The sequence below is a fragment of the Phodopus roborovskii genome, unplaced genomic scaffold, assembly GCF_943737965.1.
Source record: "Phodopus roborovskii unplaced genomic scaffold, PHOROB, whole genome shotgun sequence".
Classification (NCBI taxonomy): Eukaryota; Metazoa; Chordata; class Mammalia; order Rodentia; family Cricetidae; genus Phodopus; species Phodopus roborovskii.
Genome location: NW_026126003.1, coordinates 310220 through 334380, shown reverse-complemented (window position 1 = coordinate 334380; position 24161 = coordinate 310220). Strand labels below are relative to the sequence as shown.

At 40.9% G+C, this 24161-nt stretch overlaps 1 protein-coding gene across 1 annotated transcript; it reads right to left on the bottom strand.

Moving 5' to 3' along the window:
• Positions 1-811: 811 nt before the first annotated feature.
• Positions 812-1689, bottom strand: LOC127218265 (vasculin-like). Its single transcript, XM_051179297.1, is given in 2 exon segments — positions 812-1056; positions 1059-1689. Coding segments are annotated over 2 exon segments (858 nt in total). The 3' UTR covers positions 812-829.
• Between the last annotated feature and the right edge of the window lie 22472 nt (positions 1690-24161).

The window sequence follows — 24161 nt, the reverse complement described above, 5'->3', positions numbered from 1 at the left end:
GAAAAGGATTTCTATGTTTGTTTCCACAGAAAATGAAAAGATGTGGATTCCTTCCAGACTAATGTGGTTTGATCACGCCAGACCGCCTGAAACAGAGTACAAGCTGATCCTACATTCAAAACAGCTGGACAAAACAGCCCTACAGACTACAGCTAGGATATCTGAATCTTCTTCGAATCCCCCAAGGCAGTGCCCCTTACCAGCAGGAAGTAGTTTGGAAAGAACAAGGCCCAAATTCCCAAATATTGTGTATAAATGTTTGTTTTCATTTAATTGGACTTTGTTATATAAAATTAAATAAAAAAGAAAAAATAATAATAAAAAAGAAAAGAAAAGAAAAACACTCATAGGCTTACTCTAATGAAAATTCTGGTTCTATGTAAATAATTTACAATAGATTTACAGGCTCATTTTATGGGGAGATATTGGCTACTGTGTGATTCCAGAACCTTCAGAGACAAAATCCTATATTAACATAGCTTCCAAATACCATTTTTTTTTTGCAAAACATTACATAATTTTTTATTATTAAATGAGAAAATCTCATTTGTTACATCGTCACATTGCTAGTCAGAGAAATGCTGCAGTGATGAAGTCAATGTTGGATCAACCAAAGTCCTCATTTCTACAACATTCATTTACAAAGAAACAATGTTCAACACAGCCCAACACAACATTCTTGGTTTTCTTCATATTGAAGTCCCCCAAAAAAATCATCTTCTAATGGGGTGGTTCACTACATAAATTATAGTTCTTCATTTTTACATTTCACCCCAAACTGCATGAGAGATGTGTCACACTAAAATTTCTAACGTGGTTAGGAAACCCTTCACACATTGTCGTCATCTGATGTGTCACTGCTACTTGTCTCTGTGTCCTCATTCTCAATGGTGGGTTTGAAAGTGCTGTTTTTCCAGGGTCCAAACTTCAAGTCACAGATCAGGCCATTTTTCAAAATACCATTTTTCCTCAGCCCATTCTTCTGTAACTGTTCACTAATAACTTGGAATTCTCTCATCTCATCCTCAGTTAAGGGAGCACATGTTTCATCGTTTCACTGTCTTCCTGCCAGCCCATCTCCTTTAATAGTCTGTGCTCTGCCTCAAGTGAACTGGAAAGGACATCAGTCTGTGGAAAGGCTGACGAATGAATGATCTGTTGAGAAATCACCGAAGCATTGCCATTCTCTTGTGGAATTTCATTTTCATCAAATTTTCTGTTTATATCTCTTTCTTGGTGAGCACTATTGCTGTTATGCAAATTAAATGAGTCGTCGTCCTTCTCTGAGCCACCGTGGCATTCATCTTCGTGTTCTTCTTCTACTCTGTCCCTTTTCAATGCTTTCAAAAATTCACTCTTCTTGTCACTGCGCATGCGTGTCAGTTTAGTTAAACGAGGCTGCTGATTAAGTTTGTCAACAGGCGAGGAAGAATTTGAACGATTACACTCTTTCACTGAATTTGTTGATGGACTAATACTCTTGGCTGTTGACTTAAAGGTATTAAAGTTGCCAACACCGTATGCAGAATCATGAGGAAAAGAAGTTCCAACTTTGTTTTCTGTTTGGCTTTTCCATTGTGTAGTTTTGGGGATTAAGCCTTTATAAACACTCAGACCAGTTCCATTTCTAACTGGCTGTGACTGAAGGTTTCCTGCTACTGGGAATCCAGATAGCTGTCCAAATACCATTTTTTCAGCTAAGTATTTATAATAAAATTTGAGCATGTTCACAGGCATATTCAATCCTGCCTGCTGTCTTTATAAGATAAACCAACTGTGCCCAGTTGTGTTTCTATCCTTCTGAATAAATGATACATAATTTTACAGGAATCATGACTAAACATCCATCATCTATTTTGTTTCTAAAACCAAGGACATTAAACTGACCATTATCATGAATATCAATCTTCACTGAGCATTTTCAGAAATGTGTCTGTCCTAAAACTACTTTCTTGCATAAAAATGGAAAGACCCTCTGATTAAATGTCACTCTTTCATTGCTGGAGGAAGAGCCATTGCTTTGGAAACTATCCCTATGGGAAACCTATTACACAATATAAATCTTTTTGTTCTGTTTTCACTTTGCAAAAATCAAGATGTAAATGTACAGACCAAAATTCAATTCTTACCAAATTTGTATTGCACATCTAACAGATTCAAATACTTTGGGGGTGAATGTATTCTATTATTATTGTCTTACACCATCAGAGGCTGCCCAATTTTCTTCATTGTTTGCTTCACAGCTGAATAGGTCTATTCATGCTACATCCTGGTTAAGTGTGAAATTAGGATTTGACATGCTGGGGATATTTTGATGTTTGGATAAAAACAAACTTCCTCATTCTGGCTGCTCAAAGAATGTCTGCATCTGAGTAGAACAAGTACATTTTTAAAAATCAGGCTTGAATTTGCTTTCTTTTCCTATCTAGACAATGTTCTTTGCTTTCTGGAAACTTCTAAACAAAAACATGATCCCAATCAATAAATTTTTATCAAAATACTACCTATGATTTGCCCATTGCACAGAAATCAATGGATTTTATCAAATTAAGCTGTGATACACAGTCATTTTTTATATTATACTGATTGGAGCTTGTTAGCATGTGACTGAGAATTTTGAGCACTAGCTTGAAATTTTATAATATAATTTATCATCATTTTCTTTACTTTTCTCCTTTTTTATTTAAATTTGAAACAAGGTTGTTTTACATGTCAATCCCAGTTCCCTCACCCTCCCATCCTGCCCTATCATCCCCACCAAACCCCAGCCTATCCCCTTTCTGATCCCCAGGGAGGGCGATGCCTTCTCCATGAGGAGTCTTCAAAGTCTGTCATATCATTTGGGGCAGGGCCTAGGCACTCCCCCATGTGTAAAGGCTAAGAAAGTATCCCTCTATGTGGAATGGGCTCCAAAGTCCATTCATATACTAGGGTTAATACTGATCCATTACTAGAGACCCCATAGACTGCCCAGTACTCCTAACTAACACCCACATTCAAGGGGTCTGGGTCAGTCATATGCTGGTTTCCCAAGTTCATGCTGGGGTGCATGAGCTTGCCCTTGTACAGGTCAGCTGATTCTGTGGGTATCTGCAGCTTGATTTTGGGTCCTTTGCTCATCACTCCTGACACTCTGTGGCTGAATTCCAGGAGTTCAGCTAGTATTGAGCTGTGGGTGTCTGTTTCTGCTTCCATCAGCTACTAGATGAAGGCTCTAGGATGGCATATGAGGTAGGCATCAATCTCATTATGGTGGAAGGGCATTAAAGGTAGCCTCTCCACTACTGCTTAGATTGTTAGTTGGGATCATCCTTCTAGATCTCTGGGCATTTCCCTAGTGCCAGATTTCTCCTTAAATAGATAATGGCTCCCCCTATTATGATAACTTTTTTTCTTGTTCTATTCTTTCCCTGACTCAATCTTCCTATTCCCTCATGCCCACCTCTCCCCTCCCCTTCTCCCCCTTCTCTTTCTCCTAACACCCCCCCCCGTCCATGCTCCCAATTTGCTCAGGAGATCTTGTTCCTTTCCCCTTCTGGAGGGGGCATGTATGTCTCTCTTAGGGTCCTCCTTGTTTCCTAGCTTTTCTTGCAATGTGAATTTTAAGCTGGTGATCCTTTGCTCTATGTCTAAAAATCCATATATGAGTGAGTACATACTGTGTTTGTCTTTTTGTGACTAGGTTACTTCACTCAGGATGGTTTCTTCTAGGTCCATCCATTTGCCTGCGAATTTCAGGATTATGTTGTGTTTTTCCCCTGAGTAGTACTCCATTGTGTAAATGTACCACTTTTTCTCCATACAGCCTTCAGTTGTGGGGCATCTAGTTTGCTTCCAGATTCTGGCTATTACAAATAATGATGCTATAAACATAGTTGAAAGATGTCCTTCTTTTATGAATGTGCGTCTTTTGGGTATATACCTAAGAATGGAATTACTGGATCTTGAAGTAGACTAATTTCCGTTTTCCTGAGGAACCACCATACTGATTTCCAAAGTGGCTGTATGAGTTTGCACTCCCATGAGCAGTGCAAGAGTGAACCCCTTTCTCCATATCCTCTCCAGCAAAACCTGTCTTTGGTGTTTTTGATTCTAGCCATTCTGACAGGAGATACCATTCTGGTATCTCAGAGCTCTTTTGATTTGCATTTCCCTGATGTTGAGCACTTTCTTAAGTGTCTTTCAGCCATTTTAGATTCCTCCATTGAGAATTCTCTATTTAGTTCTGTACCCCACTTTTTAATTGGATTATTTGGTGTTTTGGAAACTAGCTTCTTGAGTTTTTCATATATTTTGGAAATCAGCTCTCTGTAAGATGTGGGGTTGGCGAAGAAAATTTCCTGTTCTGTGAGCTGACATTTTTGTCTTGTTGACTGTGTCCTTTGCCTTACAGAAGCTTCTCAGTTTCAAGAGGTCCCTATCATCATTTACTAAGGATGTTTCTGTTAAGTTTTTGTGTCAGGACCATACTTCTCTAATAGGAAAATTTGAGTTTTCTTTTTTCCTCTAGCTTTTGAAAAATTTTGTGAAGGAAGTATGATGAGATCCCTTAGTAGGTAATAAGGCTTGCCACCAGCCCTGATGACCTGAGTTACATCATTGGAACCCACATGGAAGGACAGAACCAGCACCCCAGCCTTTTTATGCTGCCTAAATACTGCCATGAAATTAGTCATCACCTCTCTTATAGTTTAGATTTCAGCAATGTCAAAACTAATGTAACTGATTTCTCATTTTATTTACTCATTTGCTAGTTTGTCAATATGGCTCATTTTCCCTCATGTTGATATTTACCAAAAAAAGACAATTTTCACTTTGTTGGTTTTCTCCATACTTCTTTATTTTCCCCTAATTTTGCTGCACTATGGCCTAATTTGGTGTTAATGATAGACCATGTTGCAATGAGTGTTTGGATTTCTAACCATGCAAAATTTTATTGACTACCATCTCTTCTATATAAAATGTGCAAAGTTATACAAATATTGGTAGGTTCCATTTTCTTGGAAGCATTGAATCAAATATTCTTTTCTCTTTTGACAGTGGATTATGTCTGACCATTCTGTTTAATTTACACATATTTGCAAATTTCTCAATTTCCCTTTTATTCATGACTTCTAATTTAGTCCCTACACTGGTGTTTGTCAACTTGACACAAATCTATGTATACCTGTAAAGGGAGAATCTTAATTGAAAAATTTTCCCCATCAAATGTACCTGTAGAAAAGCTTGCAGGACATTTCTTGATTGATGGCTGATATGAAAGGGCCCAGATCACTGTGGGTGGTGCCATCCCTGGGCTGGTTGTTCTGAGATCTATACGAATGCAGCCTGGGTAAGCCAACAAAATATACTCACCCATAGCCTCTGCATCAGTTCCTGCCTACAGGATCCTGTCTTGAGTTTCTTCCTTGACTTACCTCAGTGATAAACTATGACATAGAAATGGAAGACAAATGAACCCTGAGTTATAACTGTGTCCTACATCTGGGCCAAGCCCTTTGCTTCTTGGTTCACAAACACAATAAGAATTAATTGTTGCAATCTTTTCCCAGAACAAATAAATGTGACAAAATGCTCTGACTAAAATCCAACATAGCAGAGGAAAGGGTTTAAACATCTTACACAGGTCATCGTCCATCACTGAGGGAAGTTAGAACAGAAACTTGAAGCACAACCTAGGAATGCTATGTATGGGCTTATTCTTTTTTTTTATGCATATAGAGTATTTTTTATTTAATTTTATATAACAAAGTCCAATTAAATGAAAACAAACATTTATACACAATATTTGGGAATTTGGGCGTCGTTCTTTCCAAACTACTTCCTGCTGGTAAGGGGCGCTGTCTTGGGGGATTCGAAGAAGATTCAGATATCCTAGCTGTAGTCTGTAGGGCTGTTTTGTCCAGCTATTTGGAATGTAGGATCAGCTTGTACTCTGTTTCAGGTGGTCTGGTGTGATCAAACCACATTAGTCTGGAAGGAATCCACATCTTTTCATTTTCTGTGGAAACAAAAATAGAAATACTTTTCCCCAGTAACTTGTTCTTCAACTTAAATTTTGGAGTCAAAGCGTTTTTTTTTTTTTTTTTTTTTTTTTTTTTTATTTTACATGTCGATCCCAGTTCCCTCTCCCTCCCTCCCTCCCTCCCCCCCAAGCCCTCCCTCCCTCCTTCCCTCCCTTTTGCCCTCTCTACCCTCTCCCATGCACTCTAAACACCCTCCCCTCCCAACCCCCCACCACAATACAATATGTAGGGGAATGCCATCCAGTTGGGGTCATGTAGATCTGACAGGTCCTGTGAAGTAGGGACTAGGGCTTCTCTCCTATCTCTAGAATAAGGCAGTTATCCCTCCATGGGGGATATGTTTGCAAAGTCCTTTTGTGCACCAGGGATACATCCTGGCTCCACTGTCTGAGGTCTCTTAGACTGCTCAGACCTTCTGGCTGAGACGTATGGGCTTATTCTTTAACTCATGAAGAGCCAGCTTTCTAATATAGTCCACAAAGCCTGCCTAGAGAATAGTGGGGCCCACAGTGGGTTGAGCCCTCACATATCAATCATAGATCAAGAGACTCCCCCAAAGACACTCCCACAGATCAACCTGAGCTGGACAATCTTTCAGTTGAGACTTCCTTCCCAGATAAGTTCAGGCCATGCCAAACTGACAATTAAAGTTAACCAGGAAAAAAAAGGAGATTTATTTTTTTATCTACCACAACTTCCCCACCATAATGAGCCATACCATCTAACTGTTGACTGAAGTAAGGCCTTCTTTTACTTGGCTCCTGTTTGGCCAAATGACCAAAAAATATATTTATATGGGTCTCTAAATTCTCTCTTTAACACTGAAAACAAAAGATATCAATGACTGTCTGAAATATCATTTGTAGTAAGAAAGTAAAATAGCTCTGTATTACAATTCTCTACAGTTTTAACAAGCACTAAATGCTTCTAGGACAACTGTTATAATTACTGTTGAGTGTCATCTTAACAGAAGCTAGAATCCATCTATGACATGAACCCCTGGGCATGTCTGTGAGAGAACTTCTAGACTGGTAAAATGAGGTAGGATATCCATCTCTGAATATGGGGTTCACTGAGGTAGGAAATTCAAACCTGAATATGGACAGCACTATTTACTGCTTATATCAGGGAGAATAGGAGGAAACAACAATGGGGTAGATGACATGGGGAAATGGAGGTGTCTTTGAGAATGGCAGAACCTTACCTGACTTGGGTCCCACATAATTTTGCATCCATCAAAGCTGCCCTGATCACTGACTTTTGGGCTCTTGTCTCATGAATTTGAAGCACAATATTTGAGGACCCAGAGGGAGGATTTCTTGTCTCAGACTCAAGGGTATGTGCTTTGGAGGAAGAAACATGACAGAGCTGAGCAGGACCAGAACATCAGGTGATGTAGATAAGATCATCTGGGGGATTTTTACAGGATTTATTGTATTTGTGATGCAATTCATGGTAATAAATGAGACATGATTAAGACTTAGGCTGGCTTCCAATTTCAGGTACAAGAGGATTAACAGAATATCATCTCTCTATTAATGAACCAACCCTGACAAAACCCAGCATGGAAAGAGAAAGGCCTGGCAAGTGAAATTCTGAAAATGCTGGCCTCTGACGTGTTGCTTTGCCCATGCTGAACTTTAGTTCCTGGAAAAACAAAAGCTTAAGAAAGCAAAACTAGTCTCCTATTTCCAAATAAAAATGAAATGACCTACTCCTGACTATCAAGAATTTCTCCCCATTCTAATGTTTTATGTAAGAGTTTAAAAAGCTGTCCAGTACAGATATCTCAGTCCTTGCCCCAGGTTTATTCATATTAAATCTTTGGCTGTAAATTTTCAGCAGATTTGCTGGTGGACAGAGAAACCCTGTCTCAAAAAATACTATTACATATATTATGTCTAAAACCTGGGACAAATTGCTAACTGAGGTGCCTATTTAATACAGCAAAGGTAGAATTGCCCTCCAGGTCACTCTCCTAGCATCCCTTAATTCCTATCTGTTAAAGGGAATGGCTGGTATACCCCAACCCCTACCCTGAACTCTGGTCTGCCCTTCCCCATGCTGCCCTCCCCTATATAATCCAACCCTTTTGTTTACTGGATCTTTTCATCTGACCTTCTGACCTTTACTTGCTTGGCTCTCCCTTCCCACCTCCTCCTGCTCCCCACATGGTCAGGTTTGGGACCATGGTCACTCTGGACTCTCTCAGATGTTCCTGCCTCAAGCTATGCTCTCCCTCATATCTACAATAAACCTCTTCCACCATACCTAGGAGTAGTCATGTCCTCCTTTTTTATATCTTTTTTCATTCAGTAACTATAAAGTTCAATTTAGTGCCTCAAAAGAAAACAGGGGTAAACGTAACAGCTTTGTGGGCTAGTTTTGCCCACATGTATACATGTACATACATATATGCATGCAATAACATTTTTTAAAAGGGCATGAATTCGAAAGAGAGCAGGGGGGCATATGGGAGGGTTTGGAGGGAGTAATTAAAAGAGGAAATTATGTAATTATATTATAATCTCAAAAAGTTGAAGAGATAATTTAAAATTGTATAATATTAAGGGGGTAGACACACAGCTCAGAGCCAAAGAACCCTTACTCAGTCCCTAGCACCCTGTTGAGCAGTTCTCAACCACCTATAAGTCCAGCATCTATGGATCCTCCACCCTCTTTGGGTCTCCCCACGTACCTGCAAGCACATGGCCACACACCCACATATTTTTTAAAAATACATCTATTAAAAAGTAGTCCTTTGCTACAAATTTTCAAAGCACACATTATTCCTGGCATCACTGTGCCAGCTTTCATGTGTTTTCCCTGAAGAACTTTCATCAATGCCATACCCTGCATCCATAAAAATTTTATTAATGTATAAAATGAGTAAATGCCTTGATGTTTTTATCTCTAGGAAGTAAAATAAAATGGAAGATCCAAACAGATGTTTCAGGGGAAAGAATTACAAGTCCCAATTCAGAAACCCCTTCCCCCGTCCAAAAAATAAAGATCCTGGGAGATAAATGAATATGAATGAGTTGGTCTCCTGGCCGGCCAGACTGCATCCATCCCAGTGGTTTGCAAAACAAAACTGAAGGTTACCACAGTCCACAATTACCACAAGCCTTTGCTTTGGGCATCAATCTCCCTACAAGAGACCCACAGTGGGAATCAGTCAGTTCACTAAGGGTAAGTCTTTGAAGGAGATTCTAGGACTGCACTATCATTCCCCCCCCCCCTCTTTCTCCTCTCTTTCTCCTCTCTTTCCACTCACACAAATCTTCAGTCTTACAACATCCCTTTATAATTTGTTTTTCTCAACCACGTGACCTATTTAAAAGCAAGCCACCTGGAAGTGTGAGGTAATAATTCTTGTTTTATTATTCATTTCCAGAGCCTCCTGTAGTTAGTTTCCTGTGGCCTCCATTATACAGCTGAGCATGACCTTGTATTCTTCATCCTCCTGCCTCTGCCTCTCACATGCTGGAATGACTGCTAACACCCCAACCCCGACCTTGACATATTTGTTACTACTAGTATTACGAAGTCTGACCTTTGTTATGTGGTTTCTCCTTCAATAATTAAATAGGAGTTTAATGATGCCAATTCTCTGTTAATTCAGTTACTTGGAAACTAAAACAAACAGCATGTAATAGGAATATATATTTTGTGACCTTGTAAAAAATTCAAATTATTGCCCTGTGTGGTGGTAGCTTCATAAAGTTCTTGGCCTAGAAACAGTGATTTTTCAGAGGAAAAACAGGGTGGAATAGGTTAAAGTTTGACCATGTGGATTTCTGTCTTGCCTTTACCTCAGCAAAGCAAACACGCGGCAGAACCTTCCAGAAGGATTGATGAGCACAGCTACCTGAAAAGGTTCTGTTTGCTCAGAAAAGAATTGTTCCTTTATTGGTCCCCTCCCACCCAAACCTGGAAGCCTTCACAGCAAATATTTGCATGTTTTTATTACTCCCCAGAAAAGCACCCTCCTTTAATTGCAGATCCTGTCAACTTGTCTGCCAGATGACAAAGGCCACATGTCATGTGACTGATAAAAGCTGTGAAAAATTATGGGGTGCACAGGAACTTTCTAAAGCATCAGACTACTCACATTTAGAGAATTCCTCATATCGCCCAGTGCCTGCTGAACTGCTTCCTGGTTGGAGTTTTCCATTGTAGCACACAACTGGAAAATACATTTTGGAGAATCACTTCATCAGTGTCAATTGATTTACTAAGAAAATTTAAAAGTCACAATAAAATTTGGCACTTTCAAAATCACTTATATTGGAATAGTATTCCATTGAATTCTCAAGTGACATGAATACTACGACCTTTATTTCAAAAGATTTATTTTAACTATAATTATGGGAACTCTCAATATCCTGTTGGTGCCACCAGGGTTCCAGCCTCTTCCTGGTGTGCTTGCCCCTTACATGTCCTCCACTTATAACCATGCCTGCCCTTTACCACTGTGCTTCCCTGCCCCAATGAGCCCTTCCCCCTCTAGAACTTACATGCATAAATCAAAGAAAACTTTCTTTTAAATTTTTTTTATTAATTAATTTTTTACTTTCTTATCCCAGTTCCCCCTCCCTCCTTCCTTCCCACTCCCCCCCTACATCTCTCATCTGCTCCTCAGAGGGGGTAAAGCCTCCCCTATGAAGTCTAGTAAGTCTGTCCCATCATCTCGTTGAGGCAGAACCAAGGCACCTCTCCACCTCCACACCCCTGTGTCTAGGCTGAGCAAGGTAACTCTCCATATAGAATGGGCTCCACTCAGTCAGTTTGTGCGTTAGAGTTAGCTCTTGAACCCACTACCAGTGACCTTATATATTGTCCCAGTCACACCATTGTCACCTGCATTAAGGGAGTCTAGTTTGGTCTTACTCAGGTTCCCCATTTGCCAGACCACATTCAGTGATCTCTCACTAGCTCAGGTCAGCTGATTCTGTGGGTTTCCCCATCATGGTCATATTATCACTCCACCCTAACTTCCATTGTACTCCAGGAGCTTGGCCCAATGGTTAGTTGTGGGTTTCATAATCTGCTTCCATCTGTTTCTGGAAGAGGGCTCTAGCTTCTCTGAGGTTGTGGATTGTAGACTGGGTATCTTTTGCTCTGGGGCTGGTATCCACTTATGAATGAGTACATGTTATATTTGTCTTTCTGGTTCTGGGTTACCTCACTCAGGATCGGTTTTTCTAGTTCTGTCCATTTGCTTGCAAATTTTAGGATGTCTTTGTTTCTTATCACATTTTCTCTATCTCAGTTGAGGAGCATCCAGGTTGTTTCCAAGATCTGGCTGTTACGAATAATATTGCTATGAACATAGTTGAGCAAATATCCTTGTGGTGTGAATGTGCCTCCTTTGGGTATATGGTAATTTTCCAAAAATTTGCCATAATGATTTCCACAGCAGCTGTTCAAGTTTGCACTCTCACAAGCAATGGAGGAGTGTTTCCCTTTCTCCACATCCTCTCCAGCATAAGCTGTCATTGGTGGTTTTTATTTTAGTTTCTCTGATCGGTGTAAGTTGGAATCTCGGAATGGTTTTGATTTGTATTTCCCTGATGACTAAGGATGTTAAGTATTTCCTTAAGTGTCTTCTACTATTTGAGCTCGTTCTGTTGAGAATCCTCTATTTTGATCTGTACCCCATATTTCATTGGATTATTTGGTAGTTTGATGTCTAGTTTCTTGAGTTCTTTGTATATTTTGGAGACCGGACCTCTGTCAGATGTGGGGTTGGTGACATCTTTTCCCATTCTCTAGTCAGCCGTTTTGTCTTGTCAACCATGTTCTTTGCTTTACAGAAACTTCTCAGTTTCAGGGTGTTCCATGTATTAATTGCTGCTCTCAGAGTCTGTGCTACTGGTGTTCTGTTTAAGAAGTGGTCTCCTGTCCCTATGTGTTTAAGGGTATTTCCCCCCTTTCTCTTCTATGAGATTCAATGTGGATGGATTTATGTTGAGGTATTGTATCCACTTGGACTTGAATTTTGTGTATGGCGATAGATGTGGTTCTATTTGCATTTTTCTACATGTGCCCGGGCAGCCAGTTATACCATTTGTTGAATATGTTTTTTTTTTCATTTTATATTTGTAGCTTCTTTGTCAAAAATTAGGTGTTCATAGGTGTGTGGGTTAATATCAGGGTCTTCAATTCAATTCCATTGGTCTGTTTTTATGCTACTACCCAGCTGTTTTCATTACTATAGCTCATTGTAGAGCTTGAAGTCTAGGATTGTGATGCCCCCAGATGATCCTTTATTGTACAGGATTGTTTTGGATATCCTGGGTTTGTTGGAAAACAAACTTTCTTACATATGTTGCTTAGGATTGTAGTGTTTTGTCACAGCAACAGAAAACTGACTAGTACACACACTTAACACTGAGTTACCTCTCCAGATTTCTTAAATGAAATACCTCTCTGAGCTACTTCTGTTTGATCCATGCTGTCCAGGCTGGGTTTTGAAACCACACTTCTTTTTCCCATTTTTCTCTTAGAATTTGAGTTAATTTCTGTTATCAGCACGTTTAAAACACCAAGAAGAATAATGTCTCTTCTTTATTTTATTTTATATTTTATTGTATTTATGCACACAGAAACACACACAGGTTTATATGCTCAATTATTGGAACAAATTCTCCTTTTTGTTATCTACTCTCACCATTTGATCCTTTATTTGCTTCATGTACATGAAATGACAAGCAGATAATTATACTAATAAAACTTTAACATATACAGATGATGTCATCATTTTCATCATGTAATTTGCATTATTTATGGTGTGTGCATGTGTATTCTATCTGCATGTATTCCTAAATGCTAGAAGAGGGCATCAAATTCCATTATGGTTGGTTGTGAGCCACATTATGGGTGCTGGGAACTGAACTCAGGACCTCCAGAAGAACAGCCAATGCTCTTAACCACTGAGTCATCTCTCTAGCCCTCCGTTTTTCTTAATAATGCTATTTACAGGTGGATACACTGCCAAAACTAAGCCTGAAGTGAAATCACAATCCTAAAATGACTGCTTGATACGATTTCTTGGAATGAGGAAACAAAACACACTGTTCCTTCAAGAAACAATTTATTCTTCAGAGAATCAGAAATCCTATCATAAAGTTACATGCTTGCAGATAGGTTATTGAGTTAGACAAAAGTTAAAAAAAAAAAACCATAATGCATTCTTAATACTAAATCTACAAAAGTATATGCTAGGGAAAATCCTATACACACACACACACACACACACACACACACACACACACACACACGGATAAGCCAAGTCCTGGGGGCCCTGGATGCCAACCAGGAACTCAACAGGTTGGATAACAAGGAAACTGGGACTCTGTGTTTAAAGATGCCTTTCTTTCAAAAGCCATAGAAGCAGACAACAGGTTGTCTAGGTCTCAGCCCTGGAGGGTGGGGGTGTCTGAAAAGGATGCTGAGGCCCAAGTTGTGATTATCTGAGCATATCAAGCATCAAACAGGCATGCCTTCCTCTTCTGACTGCCAAAGGAGGTTTGTTGAGTGACTTTTTACTGGGAAGACAGGTACCAATGTATGTTGACAGATTAGGGACAGCAATGACAGTCAAAGGGAATCTTGTTGGGTTGACTTACAGCAAGGGTATGTGTCCACTATCCCAGATGTAATGTTTCAATTTCTGCCATTGCATGTCTGTAAATACAAGTATTGATAAGTAGTATCATCTTCACAAGGTAAGACAAGGATTTGATTGGGTTTTGATCAAATGTTCACATGGCAGGAGGAAGCCAGTGGCCACAAACCCGGATTGCAGCAGAGGACCAGTCAGAAAGCACAGTAAAAGTAGAAGTCACCCATAATATGCATCTCGAATTGTGGGATTTGTTTTCATTGTTGTTGTTTGGCTGGGTTGTTTGCTTGTTGTTGTTTTTGAGCTGACTTGGAATTCACTATGTAGACCAGTCTGGCCTTAAATTTGGAGAGATTCTAAATAACTCTGCCTCCTGATAGCTGAGATTAAAGGCATGCACCACTGCACCAGCAAGTTAATTTTGTTTTAATTTTTATCTTTTCTACAACAGACATTCATTACCAATTTTCTGTCTAGAAGGAAAAACTGCATACATTCACTGTTTTATTGAACAGAGAACATACGAAAGTGACATAGACATTTACATAATTTGGATTTAGAAGGAAACACCTGGATAATGTTGCAGGGTTCCCACCTCAGCTGTGAACACTTACAATCCGTGATTGAGTTTACAAGAATCTGGCAGGCAAAAGCCTCTCAAAAGGGTTAGCCTCCAAACAAGGTCAAAGATTTCCAGAAATGCTCAGTAGCACAGAGGTGGTCCAGCATCGCCACCTAATGTTCTGGATTCACAACTGCATCTGGCTCAGAACCAATTACATATGCATTTCGGCTTACTGGTTTTATTTTATTTAAGCAAAAATATCTTCAAATATCTAGATTAAAATGTCTAAGCCAGGCATTGGTGGAGCACACCTTTAATCCCAGCACTCATAAGGAAGAGGCAGGCGTATCTCTTTGAGTTCGAGGCCAGCCTGGTCTACAGAGCTAGTTCCAGGACAGGGTCCAAAACTACATAGAAAAATCCTGTCTCGAAAACCCAAGGAAAAAAAGTCTAGACATTTTCTAATATAAATTTTATCGGTTGAAACCTTGTCCAGTTTTATGTAATGCTAGGAATGGATGGAACCGAGGCCTTTGTGCATGTGGTCCCAGTATCTGGAGGACACTGGTGTGCTATATATTCCTAACAGGGAGTATCCAAAAATCAAATTAAAAAGCCAGACCTAAATTCTTTAATTAATTTACTTTTCAGAACTAAGATTTAATGAGAAAAGTTGCTTTTTATGCTTCTCTCAGGTTATTCAAGTGAGAATAATTTGACTGTAATTAAGATTTGGTATCCACAGATTTCAAGTTAGATGGCTATGAAAGTCTTTCAGATTTTCTGCTTTGTTTTTTTTTTGTTTGTTTGTTTGTTTGTTTGTTTTTGAGATATCCTTTTAAAGTAACACTGACTTAAGTGAGGCAATATTGAAAATTCTCAAGGATTGTTCATATCCATGTGAGGGAGGGGACCTTATGTCCACAGACACATAAACTAAATCATTTAAAAATTGCGTTTAGTTTTAGCCGGGTAGTGGTAGCACACCCCTTTAGTCCCAGAACTTGGAGGTAGAGGCAGCTATGAGTTCGAGGCCAGCATGTTCTACAGAGCAAGCTCCAGGACAGCCAAAACTATACAAACAAACCGTCTTGAAAGATTCTCCCCCACAAAAAAGATACATATTCATCGTGATAGAAATTGTAATATCTTCATTTTATCGTTATTCACTGCGTCCATGTAAGAATTATTAAGTTGTGGTCATTAATAATGAAAATAGTATTAATTAGCAATTAATTAGTCCTAAGGCAACATGTAGTCTGACAAAGCCCTCCAAGCTGGTAGTTTCCTGTTAAAAGACAACATTTCCCAGGATTCCTTGTGGCCCTGCCTAGCACTTCCGGAAGGAGAGACTACAGGGTGGTAATGGGCCTTCCTGTAAGGAAAGGGAGAGGCGTGATATGCCTCATAAAGCGCCGTGTTCATTCACACGAGGGGCACTTTGTCACACGTGTATGGTGGTGGCCAAGATGTCTACAGAGTAAGATGGTGTGTGGTCCTTACAGGGCGCACCGACTGCCACCCCGTAGCAACTCCTTTCCGAAAGTGTCTATCTATGCGCAAGGTATACTGGGAACTGTAGTCTTTTAGCTAGAAATTACCAGCTATTAATCACTTGATGTCATTACCCCCACGTGTCCTGAGCCCAACCTTGCTGATCCCTGGCCTCATCCCACCTCCGTTCCTGTTCTGAGTCCTGTTTGTGACGTACTGAGTTTCACTATGGTCACTTACAGGAGTGTAGGGAAGCAGGATGCCCACAGAAGCTGAAGGGGTGTGTCAGTCGCCCTCTTCTGGCCCTGTTGGTACTGCAGGGAGGAATCACAAATAATATGCAAATTTTATGTCACACTGAGATGCACAAATAAATAAGACCAAAGTCAGATTTTGAGGCTTTGGGGACGACGAGAGTTTTTGGATTTAATGGTAGACGTGCACACCAGAAGCAGGCCTGGGCAAGGCTGCACTGTGTGGCCTATGTGTGTCAGGTCTGTAAGAAACCCAGGACAAAAGGCTAAAAGGGGGTGGGGTGGGGATAGGCGCTATTAGTCTACCAAGGCAGATGCTGGCCTCTCTACTCAGTACCTGTAGCTTCTGTGTAGTCTTCTCACCATGTCTCCTACCTTAAAGCTCTCCAGTCCAGGGGGCTTTGCTTTCCTCCGCCAACTTCTCTTTTCTATATAACCCTGCCATTTAGGTCATGTGCCTTCTAGGTCCTTTCAGTCTCCTTTGCTCCCTCTTTCTTCTTTTTCTCTCTTGCTCTCCTCACCCTCCTACCCCCTCTTGGCCTCGTTCAGTCTACTGCTCATATTTAGTCTACTGTTTCGCTCCCTACTCTGGACCCTTCCAAATGCCTCTGGCTGTACACTCTCCTTCATATCTACAACAAAAAATATCAACCATACCTTGGAGGGGTCATGTTGTCATTTTATTTACAGTGTTTTCTTGCGTTGTCTTCCTGCAGCTGACCCTGGGCTTTCATGCTTTCTCCAGGGAAAAATTCTAATGTATTGTGTTCATTTGTGGCAAAGCCCTGACAGCTGAAGGCGGGGGGGGGGGGGGGGGCGCACTAGAGTTTCCTTTGGATACACCTTAGGGCTACACCGAGGGTTAGTGCAGAGATTGAAATGAAGCAACATTCTTCATACACGTATAAAAATAAACAAAAGGCTAAAACACAAAGCTAAGAAATAAAAACTAAGCAACAAAAGTGAAAGGCAATCATCAGTGAGTGTTTGCTCAGGGAGTGAACCCAGGCCCCCTTACCCTATGAGCCATGTCTCCAGGCCCAATTTTACTTTCTACTCCCCAGAAGCATGAAATAACCGCCAGGGCTTTCTTAAAAGTCTCCAGGGGAAATAAGAACAGCCTCTAACTTCTTATTATTTCTTTCCTCCATACGCCTGGAAAAAGAAAAGGGAAAAAAAAAGGATGGACAGATAAAATCCAATGCAAGATTAAAATTTGGATTCTGGTGATATTTATTTTTGACTGAGGAACCATTGCCCCCACAGTGCAATAGGGACGAGGAAAGGAATGAATTTCAATGTCTGGAACCCACAAGGAGACAGAAGCAAAAGCAGAGTGGTGTGTGCAAAGGACGGCGGGGAAACCCCTCTAATGCTCTCGCCCCTCCTTCTACCCCCTTCTTTCTGCTATTGTTTTGACCCAGCTCTCCTGTATCTTTTCCACATGGTCCCTGCACTTGAACTTCCCAGGTGTTGGGAACAGCACTTTCAAAAGGCTTTGCTTGTGGTTTTTAGTGTGCTCTGAGGTGTGAGCTATTTGTCCCCAGCAGGTGGCGCTGTTGCTGTAGCCAGGCACAAAGTTCCCCAACATTAGCAGAAAGTGAACCTTTCTGGAAGTCTGAGTTGGATGTCTGTAGCCATACTGAGGAGGCATGTGGCAGGTCCAGAGCCTAATTAATATTTATTTTCTACTGTCTTCAGCCCACTAATTAGCCGTTCCTAAGCCACTGCTGTATCAGACCTGGCATCCTGTGATAAACAGATAAAAACTCTTTTTATAATCTGTCCAAACTGTCCCTTAATCACAGCAGGAGGCCCAGTCACCAGAGACTCAGTAAGAGCAATCACTTAGTGCTGTGCTTCTTCATGCCTGTTTAATATTCCCACATATGTATTTTGAAAAGAAATTTGATTGATGATTTTATTTGTATAGACTTTATTTGTGTAAAAGCATCGTGAAACTGTGTCCATGCTGCACATGGCATTTTGGATGCAGTTTTTCCATCCACCTCATGTCACTGTGTGTTTCCTGACCTGATGCACTGAACCCTCGAACTGTGGCTTAGAGCAGACCCTTCCTTCCTTTTTCCCTCCCTCCCTCTCTCCTTCCCTCCCATCATTTAAATTGCTTTACATGGGCATTCTGTCACACCAGTGTGTAAGGTACCTAATACCCTTGAACAGCTTAAATCAATAGAAACACACTCTCTCACTGATTTGATGATAACACGCTTTCAGCAGGTCTCAGGGGCACACACCATTCATCCCACCCAGCACCTAGCTGCTCTGATCTACATAATGAATTTCAGTCCCTGTCACACTCTCTGAGCATCACTGATAGGAGAGAATTTGGTTCCTAGGAACCAGGGGGTGGGGGCAGGAGGAGTGAGGAGGTTAGTGGGAGCTGAGGGCATGGGATTGGACAGCTGGCTGCCTAGGCAGAAAACGTGAGTTTCTCGTTCAGATGGACAGTGATGGGGGGGGGGCGGGTACTCCATGCCTTCTTCTGCCTCTCCATGCATGCACACATGTGTGAATACAACACACACAGACACAGAAAGAATTCAGTTCTCACCTGAGTGTGGGCCTCTGTCATCACCTGCACACTTTAGCTTTGTGGCTGTCCACTGTGGAAGAAAGGCCCACCCACTCACCGTCCCTCCCCTGAGCCCTCCTTCCCTCTGCACTGCTTGGCTGAATTGTACCAGAGCATCTGTTCAGCTCATCTTTCTGATAATGGCTTTTCCTGCTAGTGGCTTCTGCTATGTTTAGATACTGACAGGGATTCCCGAAATCAAAGGCAGACATTCCTAAAATCAGATCAGGTGAGCCCTCTCCTGGGGAAGCTCGGATCTGCAAACAGAAAGTTCTGTGGCCTGAGGCCATCCACTTTTGTTTAAATGAATCATTGTGTTACTGTATGCGCCCATTTCTCAATTTATTTCTGTCAGGATGGCATTAGAATGAAAGGCAAAAGACAAATCTGTGAGGATTTTATTTTGTAAGTCCTTCTGCCAAGGAAAATTCACTAAAAGCCAAACTGTGACTTACAAATATTTGAAAGTTGCCCGTAAAATTCCAGGTTAAAAATCTCAGCCAGCCTTTCATAGAAAAATGTTCAGAGATAGAGCAGTTCCGGTTATACATTCAGTTTGGAGTTTTGATTGATTTTTGAAGCATGGGCTTACTGAATTTCAGGGCAGTTGAAAATGTTGCACCTTCTTGCCTCCACTTCTTTGGTACCACTGTTTACAGGCATGGAGTCACACACACACACACACACACACACACACACCTGTGATAGGATGGAGATGGACATATAAATGGATGTATGAATGCATGAATGGGTGAACAGGTGGGGGTTGATGAATGGATATGTGGATAACTAGATGGGTAGATGAGTAGTTGGATGCCTGGCTAGTTGACTGGTTGGCAGGATGGATAGATGGATGGATGGACAGACGGACAGATAGATGGGGTGGGCAGGTGGGGTGTATGAGTAGATGGATGAGTGGATGGATGGAAGGATAGATGGATGTGTAGATGGATGAATGGATAGGTGGATGGATGGGTGAGTAGAAGGATAGGTATGTAGATGGGTGAGTGGGTAGTGGGGAGATACATGAGTGTCTGGGTGGATGGATGGATGGATAGATAGTTGGATGGATGGGTTTATGGATAGCAAATGGGTGATGGGTGGATGGATGGGTGGATGATGAGTGGATTATATAATTATAAGTGGGTGTATGTATGTATGGGTGGGTATTGAGTATATGGATATATGAATAGGTAGATGGATGGATGAGAGGATGGATGAATGGATCTGTGGAAATATGGATGTGTGAGTAGATGGATGGATAGATGTGTGGGTAAATTGTGGGTGGATGGATGGATAGATGGGTGGATGGATGGGTTTACAAATGGAGAGTACATTCTTCAGTGTGGCTGGGTAACAATTCTGATAGCAAAAGGTTCAATTCAACAATGTACTCTTGTCATTATTTCCAAGGTCAGGCATTATGTGTGAAGTCCACAAGGCTTCAGCCAGGTCTTGACTTGCAGTGGCTAACTGTAAGCAAGGATGATACACCAAGAGCCAGTCAAGCAACAGCAAACTTGAGGGACCCACGGCTCTTCCCAGCACACACACTGGTCAGGAGGGAGGCCAAGGTGTCCTTTAGCACCAAACATCTTAAGTCACCAGACACCTTCATTCCTTGTGCCTTGGAACTTAAACATCCTAGTGTAGTGACATTAGCTGAGCCACAATCAGGACTATATGAGAGCAGGCAGAGAATGCTGTGTTTGTGGAGCAGAAAGACAATCTCTCTACAGCCCAAAAGAAGAAAAGGTAGGAAAATGGGGGAAGGGAGAGGGATGGACAGGAAAAGGGGAGAGGAGGATGTGGGGGGAAGGCATGGAAACAGCCTCCAGAGGTGGTTCAACAACAGAAGCACAGTACAGGCATCTCAGCTTCAAACATAGAATTGCTTGTGAACTCAGGCCTCTTTCTCATTTTCCCAAAGGACATGAGGAGCTGGAATCACACCCTGACTTAATGCTAACCAGGAACTATGGCATAGATGCTGCTGACCCTGAGGGACCTGCTACAAACTCCCAATCAAGTGCCCTAAGCTTGGCCTGGGTTGCTGAATGATTCCAGAAGCAAGCCACTTCTAGAAGATTCTATTTCATACAAGGTTGTTGTTAGTTTTCAAACCTGGAACAAAAGGCTGAGGTGCTTATTTAATATGTCAAATTGGATGATGGTCACCAGGTGGTGTCAATACCCAGTCATATCCTTATTTCCTTTATTATATTATTATTATTATTCCATTCATGTGGTGTTAAAGCCAGAAAATAGCATAAATGAGTTCCTTCCCCCAAGGATCTCAGCTTCCCACAGGGCATCTCTCTGTCTCCTGCAGCCTGCTATACCTTTAGCCTGCTACATCTCCCTTTTCTCCTGCTCTCCTGTCCCCTTCTTTACTGGGTGAATGTTACACCAAACTGCCTGCTTTGTTTTCTATTAGTACAAAAGCCACACTGGTGTGCTTGGAAGCTCCTCTAGTCCCCACTGGGCTCCAATCTACAATGATAAAGGGGCACCTTTCCTTTGTGATTTGAAACATTTTTCTCTCCAATAAGTTTCCCATTCCTCTTGGGGATACCTTGAATGGAAATTCTTGTCACTATAACAATTTATCCACTTAAGCTACTCACAACTCTCTGTGCTATCGTAGCTTCTCTACTCTTTCCCTATCGTCTTCAGCCCACCTGCAGTCCTCTACACTATATGTTGCTCCAGCCTGTAGTCCACTCTCAGCTCCCTCAGAAACCCCTCTGCCCCTGACTCGGAACTGGTGTTCCATTGTTTTTTGGGTTTTGGTTTGTTTGTTTGTTTTGTTTTGTTTTGTCACTCTCTCTTCCTACATGGACTAGGATTTATTATTACAGCTTGGCCTCAGTACAGATAAACAGCCAAAAATTGACGCACTTGAATTCCAATTTCTTGAAGATTGGAACAGCTTCTGCCACAAATGATCCCAAAGTCTCTCTTATTGCTAAGGTTCTACAATTTTCCATTCTGCTCCCAAAAACAAACAAACAAACAAACAAACCATCTTTTAAGATTGTGCTGTAAACTCTCTCAGGATTTGTAAATTCATTGAGTGTAGTGGAATATTCACTTTGTCTCCTTCTGTGGCACTGATCATGCCCATTGATGGTGGAGCCAGAGGTGGAAGTGACCTGTGGAAGGAGGTCTGAGGAGGAGCTGGGAACGCTCTCTTGCTAGCAGACACAGAGAGGAGAGCATCCGGTGGAACTTGCTGGTGCTCATCTGTCTAGATTGTAAGTTATTTCTCCCTGAATAAACACTTATTCGGCCTATTTGTTTATCCTGACCCTTATTAAACCGTGATAATTGAGTATGCTTTAAATTCTATAATATCTGTAACAAAATTTGGCTTAAAACATAACTAAAGGCTTACTACATATGTGACTCAGCTCTTGTGTAGAATACACTGTATATGAAACTTAGATTCAACTCTTGTTTAGTTAAATAGATGTTTTTAAATAACAACCATATGGCACTTCCCCATCTTGATGTCATCAAGATGTAAGCAACCACATGGGTGGCAGCCATTTTTAGTAAAGTTAGAGTACTTGCTATGTTACTTCACCACCATCTTCAGATGATCACCTGATATAAAGTAAAAATTATAAAACTCAGCCCTGGAACCTCTGCCTATCACTGTCTCCTTTTAGATTAAGGAGACAAAAGGTATCAAATATTTTGGATTGGTATGGATTTTGTAAGGTTATAAAGGTATACAGAAATTAACAAAAGCTAGCATAGACTTACACCTAACTACTTGTGTCTTTGCTTACTGTTCAACACCAGACTTACAGAAAATTTAGACAAGTTACAACATATGTTAGATAAAAACACTAACAACAACATGTTTGATTAAAAAAAAATCACTAACAACTGGGCAAAAACTGTCCCATGCTTCACCTGCCATCAGGGTTCTACACAAACTGTGGACACTTTACCCTGCAAAAAACAACAACAACAACAAAAAAACCTCTCAGACCTGAGTCTCACAGCCAAAGAACGGCCTCTGCTGCCTTATATGACAGATGATGATTAAATGCTTTAAATGCTATCCTGCATGACAGCCAATGACCAGCTACTGCCTCCAACAAAACTATGGAGACCACTGGAGCCTAAGGTACCCCCAATGGGTCTTTGTCATTTTAACTGATACAGAGACCATTTAGAGTATAGTTTCTCCTTCTCAGGTCTCTGCCAATATTGGCTGACTGACTATAGTCATAACAGCAACAAGCACCCACCTACTTTCTCAAGACTTCAAAGGACTTCTCAGATCTCTTCATAGGCAAACATCAGGTCTCAGGCCTCCCTAGAGAGCTACATAGACTCCAGCCAGAGAAAGACACTTTACCTTGGTACCAGACCCTAAAAAGAGAAAAACTCACAGAACAGGTTTCAAAGTAACTTTTTTTTTAACTATTCGTTTAAAGGAACTTGCTTTACAATGATTGCTGTCAATATTCAATCACCTGTGTTTTATGGTAAATAATTGGATTTTTTAAAGTTTATGTAACTTCTGAGGGTCAAAACAAGTGTTCTAAGATATATAAATACAAATACTAAAGGTCTAAGAAAATGATTTACATTGTATAAAATGCTTTAGATTTCTTTCTCTATGCTCTTGTTATATTAAGACTTCAAAAGTTCCAAACTTTAACAATCATTGGAATTCTGATAAGCTATTAATCTAACTCTAATAAGTACTTACTACTATTACCATAGTCTCCAGCTCAAGATTTTAAATTCCCTCTGGTTGTCTTCTAACTATAGATTTAAAAAGTGCTTCTCCTTGTGCTAACAACGCCTGTTTAATCTATATATACCCCAGTCTTCTGGATAGAGGAAAGAGTGTTCATGCTTTTAACCCAGAATCATTTTGTGTGCCCAGGCTTTTAGTATGACTCAAAGGTGTCAGGTTTTGAACCTGGCTGGGGTGTCTATTTAACATATCAAAGCAGGCACTGACTACCAGGTTCTCAGTGCATCCCTCAGTCCCTACCTATTACGGGACATTCCAGGTTACCATACCCCACCCCTCTATCCTGAACTCTCCAGTCCAGGGGCTGAGCTGCCCTTCCCTATATAATCCAGACATTTTGGTTTCCTGATAAATTTGTACCTTTGGGCCTCCTGGCTGCTTCACCTGGTTCCCCTCTCTCTGCTCTCCCTTTCCCCCTGCCCACATGGCCCAGCTCAGTTGGGTCTTATCTACTCTGAACTCTCCCAGATGTTCCCGTCTGTGACTATGCTCTCCTTCCTATCTATAATAAACTTTCTCCTCTACTATAATTAGGAACAGTCAAGTCCTTTCCTTCTTTTCTTTCCTTTTTTAATTTGGAAGGCATGAGTCTAGTGCTCCATGTACAATGTGGATTTCAGTGCAGATTACAAACAGTAGGAATGCTAACTTATCCAAAACCTTTATCTCTTTTTGTAAACTTAAAAACCTATAAGCTTCAGGAAATCAACTTGAATCTGCCTTTCCCAGATCAAACGGAGTCTAGGTAAGTACTCCTGTCAACCAACAGCCTAAGCTTTCCTACCTACTACCTGTTCCTGTGGAATCTCTACT